General features: G+C 39.7%; 1 protein-coding gene across 1 annotated transcript in view; it reads left to right on the top strand.

Annotated features, from left to right (window-relative positions):
- The window catches only part of XIRP2 (xin actin binding repeat containing 2), a 228,763-nt gene that overhangs the window by 108,992 nt on the left and 99,527 nt on the right, over positions 1 to 20,244 (top strand). The window contains exon 2 of the mRNA XM_075180721.1: positions 16,561 to 16,711. Within this exon, the coding sequence (XP_075036822.1) occupies positions 16,561 to 16,711 (151 nt within the window). The remainder of the gene's footprint in view (positions 1 to 16,560; positions 16,712 to 20,244) is intronic.

The raw sequence follows: 20,244 nt of genomic DNA, 5'->3' as shown, positions 1-20,244 counted from the left end.
ACAATAAGGAGCGCCAGTTATAGCAAATAAAAATTACAAATTAAACAGATATGGCAGAATACACTCAGATTCTTGATAATCATAAAAAACATTTAAATCATGTATTTAACTATATCGTTATTATCTACAAACTTATTTAACATTGATATCACATATAAAATATATAAAATATAAAATATGTACACAAACGTATATGATAATGGGGCTGTCCAAGATGGTAAGAACAATAATAACCAGATTATCAAATCTAATGTATAAATCACATATATATTATATATATTATACATACTAATATCAAGTCCTATCTGGACAGTGTTAGTAATTCAAACAGTACCTGGAGGGGTCGAGAGGACAGCTCGCCCCCCTTTCTAACTGAATCACCAGTTATGTGATGGATTGTAAGATATCCACGTGCAAATTCAAATATGCAGCTGTAGTGTCCAATCTGTATATATAATTTCTTAAAACAAGCCAACAAGGAAATAGAATGACATACGGTACTTGCCAGGACCAATCATGGTCACCTGTATATTGCTGCACATTAGGACGCTGATGGTTTATGAAGATTTCCTCGGCACACACTGTGCACAGCTAACTTCAGGACGGAGCATCCCTCCGTGCAAAAAGGTAGCCGGATAAAATAGATGCCTCTCACGCCAGATCTCCCATTTAGCACGTCCTTTCCAACTGCAGTAATCAATCAGGTAGGTAAAGGCTGTGTAATCACTTCTCTGTATGTGAGTATATCACTTCATAAACATGTCCACATCAATCAAGGGTTAAATATAAAAGACCACCTTAGTCTGCATTTTCCCACATTCATATTTCAATAGTACCCCGTAACTGACACGTTTCATCCCACCTCTGTGACTTTATCAAACATCAAAGTAATTGATAATCAAAGATGTAAAGTAATTATATCTAGTTGTCTCTGTGAACATCCTCAGTCAGACAGGTGTTAGAAAGAAGAGGGAAAATAAAACTTAACAGTGAGAGCAGTAAGTAGTGCTATAAAGCAAGTGGAAATATTAATCATAGATTAAGCACAAGTATTAATTTCAGTGAAACAAAAGTACTAAAAGTATACTCCCTTAGGTTTTTCTTTTAAATTGCCAAGTGGACAAAATCAGACCTTTCTTTTCCATACTGCAGCAGGAACCATTCCTTCAGGAATTCTTCTGCACTTTCAGGTCATCCCACCAGTCACATGTTGCTTTTGTGTGGTTGGTTTGCCATGTCTATTAATTTTTGCTTACAAGCCAGCAGCTGAGCGGATATGCCAGCCATCTACACATGGAGTAGTGTGGATGAAATCTTAAAATTATAAACATGCTTTTCCATGTCTTCATCTTCTGCAGGTCCTGCATAAGCAGGGTCAGATCTTCCGTACTTCTCCTACATTGCCAGCGACCTGTTTATCCAGGGATGAGGCCACCTGCAGTATCGCAGATAAAGAAGGTTCCTCTGCGCCTGTGCCTGTCTCCATTACAGTGGGTGCTGCTTTTTCTGTGTAAGAAGAGGAAGTGCAGGGCCACTGATGCCACCTTGTCTGTCTCAGCAGGAAAATCTTTCCAGTCTCACACAACAGCTGATTTACGCATTGTGGTGGTCAGAGGGTATCAGTGGTTTATAGAAGTGTGCCGGAGCTTTTAAACTGATCACAGGAGATTGTATGATTACAGCACCAGAGCTGAGCACTGGTGCTTTCCGCTCACATGCCGTTCAGGCCTATACCACCAGATTACCTTTTTAAAATCTTACACACAACTCTGTCATTATCAGTGGGGGTGGTCTAATTTAATATATTTATTTTTCTACAATACTTTTAATCAGGTTTCCATAAAAATTGGTCATCCAATCACACTAATTTACTAGCTTGTACTCTAAGAGTCTTTGAACATCCCTCAGTTGTAGTGTGGTCTTTATTTACATCAGAACATAATAATTGTGAGATCAAAGCGGTTCCTACTTTGATTTGTTAATTCTCTTCATCACTAGCCTTGCACTTTGCCTTTTCTTGTTGTTCCTTGCAGCAAGAAGACGTTTTTGTAGTATAATAAACATAATTTGCTTTCAAAGCTTACCTGAAGAATGAATCTCTACTTATCATTGTTTTTAAAGACGTTGGTGAACCCTCCGAGTGTGCTCAACCTCACTAGACAATGACTTGTTTATAGCCTAGCAGGGAACATCCTGATTGGAAATTGCATTCATTTCTCTTTGACTCTGTTCTGTTCAACAATGTTTGCAGTAGTTTGGGTGGTGGTATTTAAAGAACAAATCATAGATTAAGCACATGTATTAATTTTAATGAAACAAACATGCTAAAAGTATACTCCCTTAGGCTTTTCTTTTAAATTGGCAAGTGGACAAAATCAGACCTTTCTTTTCCATACTGCAGCAGGAACCATTCCTGAAGGAATTCTTCTGTACTTTCAGGTCATCGCACCAGTCACATGTTGCTTTTGTGTGGCTGGTTTGCCATGTCTATTCATATTTGCTTACAAGCCAGCAGCTGAGCGGATATGCCAGCCATCTACACATGTAGTGGTGTGGATGAAATCTTAAAATTATAAACATGTTTTTGCATGTCTTCATCTTCTGCAGGTCCTGCATAAGCAGGGTCAGGTCTTCCATACTTCTCCTACATTGCCAGTGATCTGTTTTTCCGGGGATGAGGCCACCTGTAGTATCACAGATAAAGACAGTGGGTGCTGCTTTTTTCTGTATAAGAAGAGGAAGTGCAGGGCCACTGATGCCATCTTGTCTGTCTGAGCAGGCAAATCTTTCCAGTCTTGCACAACAGCTGATTTACGCATTGTGGTGATCAGAGGGTACGAAGAGGTTTAGGAAGTGTTGCGGAGCTTTTAAACTGATCACAGGAGATTGCATGATTACAGCACCAGAGCTGAGCACTGGTGCTTTCCGCTCACATGCTGTTCAAGCCTATACCCACAGATTACCTTTGTAAAATCTTAAACACAACTCTGTCATTATCACTGGGGGTAGCAGGTCTAATTTAATATATTTATTTTTCTACAATACTTTTAATCAAGTTTCCACAAAAATTGGTCATCCAATCACACTAATTTACTAGCTTGTACTCTAAGAGTCTTTGAACATCCCTCAGTTGTAGTGTGGTCTTTATTTGCATAAGAACATGATAATTGTGAGAACAATCAAAGCGGTTCCTACTTTGATTTGTTAATTCTCTTCATCACTAGCCTTGCACTTTGCCTTTTCTTGTTGTTCCTCACAGCAAGAAGACATTTTTGAAGCATAATAAACCATAATTTGCTTTTAAAGCTTACCTGAAGAATGAATCTCTACTTTTCGTTGTTTTAAAAGACGTTGGTGAACCCTCCGAGTGTGCTCAACCTCACTAGACAATGACTTATTTATAGCCTAGCAGGGAACATCCTGATTGGAAATTACATTCATTTCTCTTTGACTCTGTTCTCTTCAGCAATGTTTTCAGTAGTTTGGGTGGTGGTACTTAAAGAACAAATCATAGATTAAGCACAAGTAATAATTTCAGTGAAACAAAAGTAAAGTAAATTTAAAGAACAGAAATAGAATGGGCTTGTAATTAACAAACTCCCACGGATTGTTGTAGTCTTTACATACAGTGTTCTTACAATCCGTGCCAAATGCCTGACCGCAAACTACCTCTCTGTATTTTAATTGTGTTATTGAGAAATTCAAATAGCATGTAAAAGACTACACTAAACCATGTAGGAAATAACAGAAATTATCTGCTGTTTGAATTATAATTTTTGTAACAGTCATCAAAGTTTTCGATATGTTTAAAGTAACTATTGTATACATTCTTAAAAATGGTAACAAACAGATATTCAGGGTTTTATTGGGTCAAACTAGATCAATATTTAGCCAATTAGAGCCTTATTATTATTTTTTAATTATTATTATTATTATTATTATTATTATTCTCATCCTTTGCTTATAAAGTACATCTTATTACTTAGCACTGTACAATGAGGGAACCATTATACAAATAAATAACATACAATAGCATGAAACAGAATAAAAATGGTCCTGTCCAAATGATCTTACATTCTAAGAGGTAATGGGAATAATTGATGCATAACAAAGTGGATTAGCAATTGTAGTTTGTGGTGGGGAAAGACTGGCTACTAAACGGCATTGGAATGTAAAAGCATGAAAGGTGAACCAACCAATATAGAAATGTGAAAATTCAGCTGCTGGTAACCATGACTGTCCTTCATCATTGTTCTCCTTCCTGTTATGGATCTGAAAAAGGTTTTCAATCTTTTGCTGTATGGGCACTCTTGTGGTCATCTACCAGTTCGGAGTAGAGGTGTGCCCAGTAATTGTCTTTGGTATCATGCTAGCTGCTCCACACTAGCCAGGACACTTGTTCCCCATGTTCACAGCAGTTGTTGGGGGTAGCTGCTGTCAACGAGGATACCACCAAAAGAGGAACATACATGGCAAGAGCAAGGTTGACACCAATGACATTTATTTTAATGGGTCCAGGCACTGAACTGAGAGGATAGTCCAGTAGATCTTCAAAACCACCCTGTCCTTAGGGATAGTTTAAGCTCTCTAGTATCACCTTATAATTTCCCACTGCCATCACAAATATTTAATGGTTTTATATCTATGAGAGGATGACTAAGTCAGAGGTAGGACACAGAGCTGATCTAAAGTACAACCATCTCTAAGTCTTTGGAATGATAACAGCAGGTCCAGCTAGGCCTGGTGACCTCTCAACTGAGGAGACACCAGCCAAATTTGAGTATTGAGATAGTTATTTCCCCTATGTATCATCACAGTAGAACAAAAATGGTTTGGGGAATTCCTCATGGAACACTTTAGAAAAAATTCCGCCTGAGAAACTTACAAAATTCTGCTCCCAAATGCAGAATGTGGTGAATATTCCACAGAATAGATTTAAAAAATTTCCACCACAAGTAAACAAATGTAGTGTTCAAGGTAGCTTAAAAATCAAATCAATTTCATCAAAGGCAAACAATTAATTTGAATACTATATACCTGATTCATCAACTTTTAAAAAGAACTTGTGTACACATACACTCGTACTCATATAGAAGCATATCTCAATATATGTTTCCATTTGAATCTGAGCAGAAGTATGCTCCGGCTAAACGTTACTTCTGTACGTAGACAAAACAGACAGCAGGATACGCACATCATCATTTATATAGCGCCACTAATTCCGCAGCGCTGTACAGAGAACTCACTCACTTCAGTCCCTGCCCTATTTGAGGTTACACTCTAAATTCCCTAACACACACTCATACAGACAAACACACAGACTAGGGTCAATTTAATAGCAGCCAATCAACCTACTAGTATGTTTTTTTTGGTGTGTGGAGGAAACCGGAGCACCCGGAGGAAACCCAGGCAAACACGGGGAGACATTACACAGATAAGGCCATGGTTGGGAATCGAACTCATAACCCCAGTGCTGGAAGGCAGAAGTGTTAACCACTAAGCCACCATTCTGCACATACATGTATGCAATGTAAAGTCTCATCAAAATGCATGTAAAAAAATAATATTCTATAAAAAAAATTAGCAAATCTTAATACTACAATCATTACTAAAAATCATATAGGTTGCACACACTGACTGCCTGAATATTGCCCTGGCACACAGGTCTACTGCATTCATGAAACTATCTGGTAGAAACTCTTGGGGTTCTGATGGCAGTAGGCACTGTCAAAGTTGTGAATGGATGATACCCTTGGGTTGTGATGGCAGTTGACACTGCCATGGTGGTGAATGGATGATACCCTTGGGTTTTGATGGTAGTAGGCACTGTCATGGTAGTTAATGGATTTTACCCTTGGGTTTTGATGGTAGTAGGCACTGTCATAGTGGTGAATGGATGATACCCTTGGGTTCTGATGGTAGTAGGCACTGTCATGGTTTTAATGGATTATGCCCTTGGGTTCTGATGGTAGTTGGCACTGTTTTGATGGTGAATGGATGATACCCTTGGGTTCTGATTGTAGTAGGCACTGTCATGATGGTTAATAGAGTTCACCCTTGGGTTTTGATGGTAGTAGGCACTGTCATGGTGGTTAATAGATTTTACCCTTGGGTTTTGATGGTAGTAAGCACTGTCATAGCGGTGAATGGATGATACCCTTGTTTTCTGATGGTAGCAGGCACAGTCATGGTGGTGAATGGATGAAACTTGCAAAAGCGCTAGGACTGGTAATACACCCTTTTTAATTAAAATGGTGTCTACCTCTGCTCATCTTCCCACTCTCTTTATCTACTAGACACAAAGGACAATAACTTTGCTGTTGTTGGTATAGTTGTTATATGTTTATATTGCACATAAACATAGTAGGCATCTGGTCAAAGAGAGAAGATATTGTTATACATCTTCAATCCTTTTGTTTAGTTAATGCAAAATGTAATTTACATATACAGGTGCAGAATATTTTGCATCAATTTTCTTGTGTTCAACATTTTCTGTTTTTGTTACACTTCATATCTTAGTCTCCATATATCCAATTTTATCCTTAATCCCCGAAAGCTCAAATGGCTACAAGGAGTAGTTAAAGACCTTTCCTGGTTACTGTTTCTGATTTACTGTGCTTTGAATGCTATAAAAAATAATAAACTGAAAACAGGGGTTGATTGCATTTTCCTCACCTATTTTAATAAAACTGTTTCTATACTAATACGTAATAAAATTGTATCACTAGCCAGGTGGCAAAAAGGGTAAACCACAAATCACAAAAAACTGTGGCCACGCAATGCCTACTTGCCTGTCAATCGCTTTTCAAGGTGCACAACTGCTTCATCCTCTTAATAAACACCTATTGTAAAATCAGCCTTCACCTATGAGTTGTGCGTTTGTGGATGCTGCAGAAAATGTGCATAGCGGAAGCAATGAAAGCGGAGGGCAAGAAAAGGTGGAACAGCAAATGTCACAGTCCAGGGGCTCCCCACCCCCACTCCATTCAAGGTTAAAAGAGCGAGGGAAGCGCCTATTGGGGGATGTCCAGTGCGCACACGTCACCCTGTGAAAGTGTCTGAGTCCAATCTACTTCAACTATAGGACCACCCCCGTTATTCATTTATCATTTTCCATTTTTTCTCCTTTCTTGCTCAGATTTCTTGCTCAGAATCTTTATTTAGGGCTTAAAGTAATCCCAATGGTCAGGGAGCATATCGAATGATTTAATTACAAATGTCACATTAGTCAATATGTGTATAGAATTGATCTGTCCTGCAGAAGTGGAATTTGTCCTATTAAATGGATGAAACCCCATCTCTGGGACCTAATGGGTGCCGGGGAATTAAAGACTTTTTGCTGGGAGTGAAATGCTACATGCCGTCTTCCAAATTAAGGATCACCCCTATAGAAATTCCCTCTCAACCTTCTATCTCATGAAATAATCTTGTCCACAATAAGAAATCTTGTTTTTTCAATTCAAAGCAAAAGTACATATTTTACCTTTCAGCAAATATGCCTTCTTAGCCAGCAACTGCACGTTCTATCCTATGAAACTAGGTACAAATGCGCAAAAGTAGACAAAACATACAGACATGCAATATACTTACATTTGGGCAAACGCACCCCTAGGACCACCCTTTTATTATCTACAACTTGTACATTTTTCTCCTAAAATACTTCTTGTTAGAGCCTCATTTTTGTCTTAAGTAAATCATGTGTGTAAGGGACACCAAGACTGTCTGTATTACATGGGATACATTTGTATATTGCAAATTGTTGGTATTTGTGAACATAGAAATGCGATCTCTTTTCTGATCTGACCAGCTCCTTCCATTAAAAGGAGCAATATTTTGCCCCTTACAGTTGTTGCCATCCTGACATACAAAGCCATGTATACACCCATATAAATGCACAGTGGCAGTTTTGCATCTTAAAAAAAGATCTTTAATGTGTTTACTAATCCAACTATACCTTTAAAGGTGCATTTCATTCTGAAAATCCATTAAAGTCTGGATACTACATCTGTTTTCACCCCTTACTTGTAAAGAATCTGCTGTTCTAACATGAACCCTGTTCTTTTTCCTGTATTCCTACATCAACTAATATATTAATTTTAATAAATGAAACTGCTGTGAGACCCTATTGGTGCAGTGTAATAACTTACCTGGGTTGCCCTCCTCTTCTGCTCAGTCTATGGTGTGATTGTGGCATCCACAAACCAGAGGGTCCCTTGAATAGTCAGGTGTTTAAACAGAAATTAATGGAGTGGACACTAGGGGTGTGCAGTACAATTTTTAGTAAATGTTGGGCCACAGATCATCTCTTACAACAATAAATGTACCCTTTTATTTCAACACCTTCTCCTCCAGCACAGATCATAACGGTTATAAGTACAAGATCTCCCGAACGCCATCACTTCAGCAGATGTTAGTACTTACAAAATACTCCTTTGCTCCACCTGGGTGCAGTAGATACACACACTGAAGAAACATGGCTCTCTCTCACAGCTGCCAACAAGCAATGGACACACTTCAGAGGTTCATGCACTTGTTCCAAAAGGGATTCATTATATCCCACTATCCAGGAATTCTGCTTGCCATGGTGCACCTAATCCCACAGCAAGGACCCTCTTTCTTCAGCCCTACCTGCTGCTCACACTGGGACTGTCCAATAACATCCCAATATCCAGGGACCCTTCCATGCTTTTGAACCATGCTGTAGTTACAGTGCAATACATGGACTTTGACTCCTTTGCTCCAGAGCAGCTACAAAACCTAGTTGAAGTGACCCTACTCCCCCCCCCCCCGCTTCACAGTATGGGGGCATGTTTAAAGAGGCTGTCATACAGGGGGAACTTCCTCTCCTAATTCAGCTCCTGTGGACATGCTGCCTCTTTTTCATTATTTGTGGCTCCCAGCCATTTACACACATCTCCTCCAAGGGTCTCTGTCTATCAGCCCATCCATGCATCTTTGCCAGGCAAACCCTTACAGGCACTCCAATCCAGAGATTCCTTTCTTCGTTTTGGGAGCTTTGCATATTAATCATGTGCAGCTCTTATGCACTGCTCCATGTCCACTCACCCACTGGTGCCTCTTCTTGGTGCATCCCTAAAGGAGGGGCTGCCCCTCCCAGGGGCTCTTAATTAATTGGGGATCTCTCTTTCCCCTGATGGGGTTTTCATTTGGTGTCTTCTACCCCCATTTTGGTGACTGAAAATTTCTCCTCACAGCATCTGCTGCACACCTTATGCTGGGGACCCGAGACCACCTTCCGCTCAATAAAATAGCTGTCTACTCTTAAACTATGGCTCCCCTGTGACCTCCTCATACCTGCAGGCCAGGCGCTGCCATTAGGCAGCTGCCTAGGGCACCTGGCTTCCCGGGTGAAGCGATCCGCATAGAGAGCATCATGCTCATGGGTTAAAGAGTGCATCAGCCTGGAGTACACAGTCCCTTCCTCTCCCCAGCTGGCTGCTCACACTGACAAGCAGCTGTAAAACCTCCGACCTGCAGGGTGCGCTGTGGGAGAGAGTTGCACACAGACAACTGGCATATATACTGACATGTGATGAGTTTCCCTCTGACTAATGACGGATCACCAACAGGTAAAGTGGGGATGGAGGGAGGATTTAACATACTTGGCGGGAAGTTGATGTTGAAGCATTTAGGCATAATGATTGGGATTTAATTATGAGGGTGAGAGGATTAATTATTTTAATGGAGTACTTTTGATGAGTCTGGGGAATTTGATACTTAAGGGGGCTAATAAACATAAATGGGATTATTTAATGATATTGGTGTTAATTTTGGGGATGAGGGAGGTAATGATTATAAAGGGGTTAATGATGTTGAAGAAGTTGTTATGATGAGCCAAAAGTTTGATAGTTTGCCTGGAGCTGGCCATTTCACATCACGCCTTCGACCTGGGGCTGCCCATTCAGTGATTCGACCATCGACATCACCGATGCACGCCCGACATTATGAGACACTGGCCCCTCTCCCTCACCAGGGCCGGGGCCACAAGGAGTAACACTACAGGCATTACACTACAAAATTTTAATTCTTTCATCCCTACCTTCTAGCTTTTCTCTGGTAAGTTAATTAGTCAATTAAAAGGGTTTTCCACTTTAAATAAATTTATACTAAATCCTCACTTTCTTATACTAGAATTCTATCATTTTTCTGGTGACTATCCAAAAGAAATTCTATTGTTTAGTAACCAAATAGTTTACATTTCATTAGCAAAACATCCAATCATTAGACACTGACAGTCAAGAGAAAATTACCGGTATGCCTGTAAAGTTCCTTAATTGATCCGGTCATTCAAATTTCAGCGGTTTCGATCGTTTATCCAACCCCGACTCAGAATTAATTGTATGATTTAATTTTACCGGGTGACCAAATTGCAGTGTGTACTCAGATTTAAGCATTTAAGTTTACTAGTAATCTCATTTGGTCATAGTGATTGGTGTGAACTGTTTCTACCATTTATCACATTTATCATACTGGCTTCTTTCTTGTACAGCCTTCTTTTCTAGACTTTAAACACAGATAAATCTCCTAATACGTAAATAACATAACAACTATCTATGAATTCAGGGGAAATTTGCTATGGAAACTTGTTGCCACCTTAAAATAAATCTGTCTCAAATAGATTTTCTTTTTTCCTCATCTGGACCGTGCCAAAAAAATCACAAACCTAACTGACTCAGCATCAAACCATAGAGCTATATTTAATGTATCCCTCACCTTCTATTTTAATAGTAACACTCTTGCGCAAGCCTGCTGTTTCTTTTATGAGAAATCCAATTCCGGCTCTTATCTAATGCTTCTTGGACTACTGCAATCTTCTGACAATTGTCATGCACAGCTTCATACACTTGCAAGGCAATAACAACATGTTGGCACACCCGCTGTATCAGAGCAAATTCTCTAAATATAGAACATTATGCAAATAGTGACAAATAATACAATAACGTGCAAGTACTCTACTCATTTGTAATTAAAACCACTCTTTGCACATTCCTATATTACTGAGATTCATCTGCATTCAGTGTACCAAGATGTTTTTAATTTTGCCTCTAACTAGTTTACAGGGTATTGAGAAAGATAACACACGTGATTTAAAGGTTATACCTTTATAGCTAACAGCATAGGAATTTATTGTAAGTTTTATGCCACAAATGCCCTGGCACGTGCTGTTCTGGTCATCTGCTCTGATCTTAGAATGCCAAATCTTTGAGTAATTTGACAATTTGATCACACGTGTGTAACTAAATGCACTCATCCACTCATTCAATTTTGAGCAATTTAACGCCTCTGCATTTGGCAGATTGCAAATGATGGCATGTCATACAGTACATTGAGTATGGGCACAAATATTATGGAACGCGTAAAGGAAAATGCATGTGAAAATAATACATATTCATACACGCATACATATGTACAAATGTGATTGGTAAATATCTGTATTCTCAGAAGATTTACTGTGCTGTCCTATAGGGGTAACTATTGAAAGCATCACCTCAAAATCACATAGTTAAACTAATACTTCTATCTCCTCGTCTTTTTTACAAGGTTTCCTTTGTTCTAGTTGTGTCTCCTAATGTAGTTGCTTTCTCTATTGTCTCTTCTTGTATTATTTTATACTGATTCTATTGCTTGCCCTTTACCTATTTGCAAGTTGCTTTTTTTCCTGTTTTGTTGGCACTGCGGATTCTGTGGAGCCTTACAAATAAATATGATAATGATATTACAACTTAAAGATAGTAAGCTTGCGAGCAAGGCCTTCTCACCTCTCTGTCTGTTTTACCCAGTTTGTTTATTAGTTTTCTGTGTTTGTCCCCAATTGTAAAGTGCTACGGAATATGTTGGCGCTATATGAATAAATGATGATGATGATGATGATGATGATGATGATGAAGAGACTACTCCCACAATGACATCAACTTTCATTCTCTACAGGCATGTTGGACTCGCAAAAATTAGCACTGGGGTACTTTACCATATAACACTATAATCTGCATTGCTCTATGGAGCACCTCTATTGTCCTCTATATGCTAATGAACACTCAGCTCAAAGAGCTGCGAGCAAAAAGCCGGCTTTGAAATTACTGTATTAATGGTAATTATGTGCACTATTACTGTAATATCTGTAATAGTGCACAGGCCACATTACTTTCGGCAGTAACACGGCCAGTTGAATTCCCCCTAAATAGTCAAATCCATTAAAATTTAAAAAAATATTATTTTCATTTCAAATATTTACAAAAAGAATGTTCAGACAAACACTCAAAGTCCCTGAACAGCCAACCTCAAAGGTTCATGTGAATGGCCTGACCGAAAATAAAATAAATGTTTCATTTTAATAGACAGCACAAGATTGGATTATCTTTAATCTATGTTTGTGGTTTTTGCACTGACAATGTGTTATCCTTATGGATTGAAACAGTATGCAATAGTACTAATATCCTGATAGATCATCATCAACATTTATTTCTATAGCGCCAGCAAATTCCGTAGCGCTTTACAATTGAGAACAAACATTAATAAGACAATACTGGGTAATACATACAGACAGAGAGGTAAGAGAACCCTGCTCGCAAGCTTACAATCTATAGGACAATGGGAGTTTGAAACACAAGGGCATGTGCTATATCATATTGCACAATGGACCAGATAGAATGCAAAGGTAAAAGTATTGAGTGGGCTGTGTGTGTGGCAATGTTGGTCAGAGGGTTGTTGTCTTGTGTTAGCTGTGTAGAGGGTGGTAATAGAGTAGCCTAGGGAGATTAAGATGGTGGTTGAGGAATATCATAAGCTTGTCTGAAGAGGTGGGTTTTCAGAGAATGCTTGCAGGTTTGAAGACCTGTAACCGAGAATGGGAGAATGTGATGAGAGTGGAAGAGAGACGCAGATCTTGTGCAGAACGGAGGTGTCGAGTTGGGAGATATTTTGAGACAAGTGAGCAAATGTATGTCGGTGCAATATTGTTGACGGCCTTGTATGTTAGTAGAAGAATTTTATATTGGATCCGTTGAAATACAGGCAGCCAATGTAGAGACTGACAGAGTGGCTCAGCAGAGGAGGAATGGATTGCAAGGAAAATCAATCTAGCCGCTGCGTGCAAAATAGATTGTAGGGGTTCAAGTCTGACTTTGGGAAGACCAGTAAGGAGGTAATTGCAATAGTCGATGCAGGAGATGATGAGTGCATGAATTAAGGTTTTTGCGGTGTCTTGTGTGAGATATGTGCGTATTCTGGAATTGTTCTTTAGATGTATCTAAGATGATTTAGATATAGAGTTGATGTGGGGAATAAACGATAGTTGTGAGTCAAGGATTTTACCTAGGCAACGAGCATGTGGGGTGGGATTTATGCAGAAGTGCAGCTTTAACTAAGTTATCAGTATTAGCTTGTGTCTATACAAAGCCCTTCCCATCTCAGCAGCTGCCTCTGGACATTGGAGATGGTTAAGGCCAAACAAACCTTGTTAAAGAGGGAATTTTGTGAGTCCTTTAACATTAGGACGAATCCACTTGGAATGGGGAGATTTCAATGTTCAACCTGGTGTTATATAGAAATATGTCAAATGTTTGGGCAAATCTGCTATTGGAACAAGCAAAGATTTGTGAAAGGGAAACATGACTAAGCCAGGAATAAGGTATAATGGGAAAGGCATATGACAAGGTAAAATGTGTGGATTGGCTGAGATAGGCTAGGGGTGGGCTTAAGCTCATAGTGAGGATTTGTATAGAAGGAAGGGGAGAAGTTTGTAGTGTCAAGCATCCTCACCTGCTAGTGGCATTGGCGGGAAATTGAGGAAGTGCTGACCACAATGGTAGTTAGAGAAGAGCGGCTTCAGACCACATTAACATGGGGAATAAACTGACGTAGCCAGAAAAGCTGATCGGCTCCTTTAAGGTATATGGATTCTTCAAGGGACCCTTACAGGTCTGTTTACAATATTATGAGCAGTTTAGATTAAGGAAAGGGTCCTACCCGGGATGGGGGCTTGTGTAACTTACATATTAGCCTATAGTGTGAGGCTAGGGGTTTCTGCAAATGGGTAGCAGTGGCCTTTTTAGGACCTGCCAGCGCTTCAGGAATGGGAGGGGGCATTGGCAAGATCAAAGAAGAAGACATATTGGCAACTTAATGACAGCCAGTCTAAGTAAGAGGTCCTTGTGCAAATTTCCACATAAGTGCTCAGGTTGTGAAGGCTGCTGCACACTGATTAAGTGTTTTTAAAAGGGGAAGCTAGGGCAAGCAGGCATACCCTGCGGAAAAAGACATGACACCAGTGATATAGATGTGATGTGTTCCTCTCTTATATTCAGACATGAAGTCTGCATTACTAGTGGAAAAGGGGTTTGCAGAGGGTTTTGGATCCCTTATAGGTATTAAAGTTTATGGAAACCTGAAGTCAGCTAGGGATACCCAGAGGGGATCAGGAACAAATTAATGAAGTAGGGCAGCCTGGGGCAGATGTAGGTCCTTTTAGATCAGCCACATATTGATGGACTGGTTATATCCCACTTGGTTCAGTCCCTGAAATGTCCTGGAAAGCTCAGGCTGATCCATCATTTGTCATTTCCAAAGGGTGATTCAGTGAGTGATTGTATTAGCAAAGAGATATATTTGGTGTTTTCTAAATCATATGATTCGGCCATCCAATGAGTTAGGTGTCAGGCATTGTGGGTGTTATTAGGAAAAATGAACATAGAGTTTAATTTTTATTTGGTTCCAGTTCACCCAGAGTTTCCACTTGCTAGGATGTGTGTAGGAAGAAAGGATCTATATAAACAAATGTTTGCTCATGGATTAATCAGTATTGTATTCCTTTTTCAAAGTGTGTTCTAAAGAAGGAAACGGGAATCGAGTCACTTATCCACTACCTGGATGACTTTCTTTTCACAGGCCCAAGGGGCTCTTTAATATGTGTGGTGCTGCTTATTCATATTTGCAGACAGGGTTCACTAGGAGGGCAAGGAAGGTTCCAAGCCACGGGACTCGAGGTAGGAGTGGCCAGCAGTGATTCGGGCAGCCATGTTATCTACTGTTCTGCAGGATTGCGGATCATATGTGTCTGAGGAGGAGAGGTTGGTTACCCGGGATGGAGGGAAGGAGGTATTGGGATCCTACACCATAGTCGGGGAGTGCGTTTTCCATCACTATCTAAGCCGCAAATGTGTGATATCATCCCTGCAAAGGAGTGGTGAAAAGAGTTGAGAGTACACAGAATATGAAGCTGCCCCTGGATGAGGGAAATGTTTTACCTGTCAGCGTGAGAATAAGATCCAGCTGAATACCGGAGTACAAGGAGTCTGAATATGTTAGATGCAGGCGATACAGCCTAAAAGAGTGCATGTAGAAATGGAGCAGGGAGAGGTTGGAATGCAAGTGGATGTGTGGAAATACTGTGACCAGGAATAACTGGTATGTATTATGATTTTGCTAAAACTATGCAACTGAATTACTTTAATTTGAAACTGTAACCATGAAAGTAGTCTAAGATTGATGCAGGATAAATGAAGAGACATGTGAACTGTGATATTTGTCATTTAACGAAAGCTTAAGCATGTACAGGTGGAGTATAGAGAGGTCTATTGCAATGCAACCTTGTTCATATTGACCCTTAAGAACAGTGCTGGAGGAGGCAGGAGCTGAACATATTTACTTTGCATGCTCATTATTTGCAACTCAAGAATTATGCTGGAGGGAAGATGAGCATAAATAAAGAACTTTATTCTGTGATATAGATGGTCTGGTGCCCAACTTATTGTGATGTTTATTGCACTGCACCACCTTGTTACAACACCTGTCTAAAAGACATTGCTGTAAAACTCATATGTGCAGGGGCCCTCTGGTTGCACATGTCCACATCCAAAAGCTTGCCATGGCAAGAAAAGGCTACAAGTCAGGAGGTGCATCACCTACCCATACACTCCAAGACCAAACATGGTGACAGAGGGTCACAGTGATACAACTTTTTTTTATTTTATTACTTGAAGTCTCATCATAATCCCTATTTTTTCAGGTCTTTATTGGTGGAATTTGTAAGCCTCTGTTGGGCTTCACTGTGCACGCCCCCCCCCCCCCCCCATACCCAGTCACCTATACACCGGTATAGACGTTTTGGCGGGCTTACAGTGTCCCGTCAGCCCTGGCTGTATATGTGTCGGGACTATTGGAAGGACAACATTATCCAGTTATTATTTTCAAACACATTGTAAATATTGTCTTTAATTCATAAAGCTGCATTTGGAAACATTTAGTTCCTATATATCTCTTTAAAAATAAATACAAGGAAATGCACATTCTTTATGGGTTTATAACACATAATCTATGCATCATAATGAAGAATCACATCCATAAACATTCTCCCATTTAATTGTCATTCTTTATTAATATAAACAGCAGATTGTACGGCTCAGTCTATTAACTGTCCAAGTTCATGAACACTGGAGCATAACACTGCAAAACGTCACTTATGTTGTAGACACCCTTAGGAAAAACTGCATCTGTTTCCTCCTGATAACTTTCAGCAAACATCCCTTTTATATCTGCTAACAGGAAGCTGAAACTGAGAGAAGTTTGCACTCACCGGCATTGAAGAAAAAGCCTGGGAATTATTCCAGCCTTTCAACAGCAGATACCAACACGAAAGGTGGCAAAACTTTATTTAACAAGATGTCAGAGAACGGGCAGGATGGTAGCCCTGCAGGTGAGCTTTCATCTCTTATTTCTCATTTCAGTTCCTTGTGAAGAGCATTTAATTAAGATAAATAATGTATCACTTAAAAAGCAACCGAATGCTCTGTGAAATGAATAGAAAGGATTAATATGGTTTGTAATTTTTTTTTTATTGTGATGTTGTCAGCTAACGCAGAATGGAAACAGATATGCTCTTCTTACTGATGATATACAGCAAATATAATAGAAACAATGTATAAATAAGAGTGAATTGCATTTATTGTTATCTTCACGCTCATGAAACGAATAAAAAGTAGTATGTTGATATAGTTTATTCAGTTTTCAAACTGCATCTCTCAGCGTCATCTATCAGCCATACCAGCTGGCATAGTAAATTCAGCGTTGTAGTCAGGCAACAAGTGGATTTAGACAAGTGGATATCCTAAGACCCTCCCCATATTTAGATTTGTGCATATGTGAGATAGTGGCCCTTTATACCTGGAAATGCTGAACAGTCAGGGGTGCGCAAGTTGAGCAGAGTGATGGCAAGTATGTAAATTTTGCAGGACCCCCTGTAGATATGTCCTATTGAGATGTGAACGGACCCCCAAATGTACTACTTAGAGGCGTATCACTTGCGGGTATCTGAGGCCTGCTGTAAAGAGATGTAATTATCATAATGACACCAGCAGAATTATTAAGCAGCTTCTGAATGACTGTTTGCGTATTGACCTCTCGAGCTGATAGTATTTTATAAATTACCATCATTGCTATTATTTCAGGTTAGCGGACGTCTATTGAGTTTTCAATTTTTTCTTTTCCCTTTGGATTACTGCAGGAAAGAAGTTTCCCATTGGATTTATAAAGTAGTTAAAGGCAGATCTGTTGGCGTTTTATTTCATTACAATTTATATGGAAAATGCGACTTTGGAATCTATTAATAGCACTGCCAAGACACTATTTTCTTTTGTGTATATGACACTTCATTATATTGTGTATAAATAGGGTAATGCAACTTTTGCATTTACTACTAACAGTGTCAAGCTGAACCTCAATGCTGTCCTGGGGCGTAAGTGTATACATATTGTACGCCTGCCGTATGCCCGACACAGAAATACTACTGTGTCTCCAGTTAGATGTAACTCAGTTGGATGTGTGACTCAACATACACAGGCCTGTTATTTTTGCAACAGGAATTTTTACGAATATGTTCAGGGTGCAGAACTCTATATCCGCATGAGAAATCATGACAGTGGGGTAGTTAGCACTCAGTTACATTTGTCCTGACATTATTGATATAACATTCAGTTGAAAAACAAGCAACCTTTAAATTATGTTCAGGCATGCAAGTCATATTTGCCTACTCTCCCGGAATTCCCGGGAGGCTCCCGAATTCCCTGAATTTCGGGGAGCCCTCCCGGACTCCCAGAAGGGTAGGCAAACCTCCTGGATTCGCCAAAATTCACGGCATTGAATGGCGTGGGTGGTGCTTTATCGGATCATTAAGCTCCACCCTCACTATTCAATGCAGTGAATTTCGTTATTTTATAGTGGGGGCAGAGGGCTATGGTAGTAAGTAGACCCCACAATACTGTTCTTTAAATACAACTGTATCCAGTGCACACAGCTGTATCATATATAACAAAACATTTCAATTATGAATATATATATATATATATATATAAATATATATATATATATGTAACCACATATAGTTTAGGGGCAGAACACTGCATTGCTGGGCCCTCCCCCAGAGCTTGCTATGGGTCCAGCGATAGCAGCCCATTTCTCTGGAGGCCCACCCGCTGCTTAACTGAGCATGCACGGAGGCCAGCACAGACACAATGATGCCTCATTTGGCTGACGGTAAGACTAACAGTACATTTACACATATGTAAAAGACAGTTACCAACATTATGTGTGTATTAAGTAGTGTATTTTGATCCACCTACTTATATTTTTTCTAATTGCATACTGGAAAGCTTCAGAAGCGGTCAGCGATCAAAACGAGAAAGGATTTGTGTACAGCCTGGCACTTGGCATTGCTGCCTGAAAGTACTTCTATATCAGTGTGTACTTTGTACACTCTGCCGTCATTCTTACAATGTTCCCATGTCAGGGTGTAATCATGTGTTTCATTTGACTGCACTCAAGGTCAAGATAACTTTACCAGCTATTCTCGAAAAATCAATGTGCAAAAATACAATATTTGCCATTCCCATGGATCAACAGGAAAGGTTAATAAAAGTGCATAATATACATAGTACCATCTTCCTAAATGGTCTGATTTAAGGAAAAACAATCAGGAGCATTATTGAACTCCTCAACATACTCATAATCACTCCAAGTATATTACAAACATGCAGGGTATTTCCCCACCATCAGAATCCCTAATGGTGTCCTAGGAATATATGACTAGGTTTAAAGAGCTGGTTCTCCCATTTAAGTGGGCTGCTTAGCCAAGTTGATACTTAGATGTCCTGGGTAAAATAAAGAAAAAACGTCAATCATAATCTATTGTAGATCAGAACCAAAACATAGCCTTTACATTGGATCAAGTGCCTAATTTGAATCTACCCACAAGATTTATGGAAACATGTATGGAAACCTTCCCACCACATATATTGTAAGTTGTTCTGCACTGAAGACCACAGTTGCCTACTGTCCGGGGGACTCCCGAATTTCTGGGAGTCCTCCCAGGTTCCTGGTAGAGCAGACAATTCTCCCGAATCCTGGGCAGCGCTGTCAATTAAATGGAGGGGGTGGGGCTTAGTGACATAGTGTGCGTGTCACTGTGGCCCCACCCTCTGAATTTTATTGGCCCAAAATAGTGATGCTCATTTTGTGGGAGGGGCTATTGACACGATTCTTCGAGCCCCACACACCCACCAGCCCCCCAGATCTCCCGGGAGAACACTTGCCAATGTTGGCAACTATGCTGAAGACTTTATACTGCACCTGCCATGAGAATACCGTGTATCAATTCTAGGAACCAGAGACATCACTGAGGCACAAATACTGAATACTGGTTTAGTGCCCAAATTACAGAGTCACTTTAAAAATCTAAAGCAAATTGCTAAATTACGATTCAACTTGTGTTTAAACAAACCGGAGGTACCTTGCGTGCACATACGCCGTTTTCAGATATAAGCGGATCTCAAGAAACGTTTACATTTGAATCTGGCTATACATTACCGATGGAACAGACCGCAGGAAACGCACATACATGTGTGCAATATAAAGTTCCATCAGAACGCATGCAAAAAAATTGAATTTTATAAAAGTAAATTACAAAGATTAATACAAAAATAATTAATAAAAATATATGTTAAAAAAAGATTTGCTTTTACACAAAATACATACAACAGGATGTTCTTAATGTGTACTGCACATAAAATGCATTTTTATAGGTTCACTTACTTGCAAACACATGTTCTGGCATGAGTGTAGTCATCACTATCACTCGGCACTTACACCTGCCCTGTAGCTGGTACAAAAGTTACAACTAAAAGACATATAGCTCAGAGATGCCCAGAGCATGAAGTGCTGCATCAGGCAGAGAAG

The sequence above is a fragment of the Mixophyes fleayi genome, chromosome 7 (genome assembly GCF_038048845.1).
Source record: "Mixophyes fleayi isolate aMixFle1 chromosome 7, aMixFle1.hap1, whole genome shotgun sequence".
NCBI classification, from domain to species: Eukaryota; Metazoa; Chordata; class Amphibia; order Anura; family Limnodynastidae; genus Mixophyes; species Mixophyes fleayi.
The sequence above is the reverse complement of the archived record's forward strand: the minus strand, read 5'-3'. Positions and strand labels throughout refer to the sequence as shown.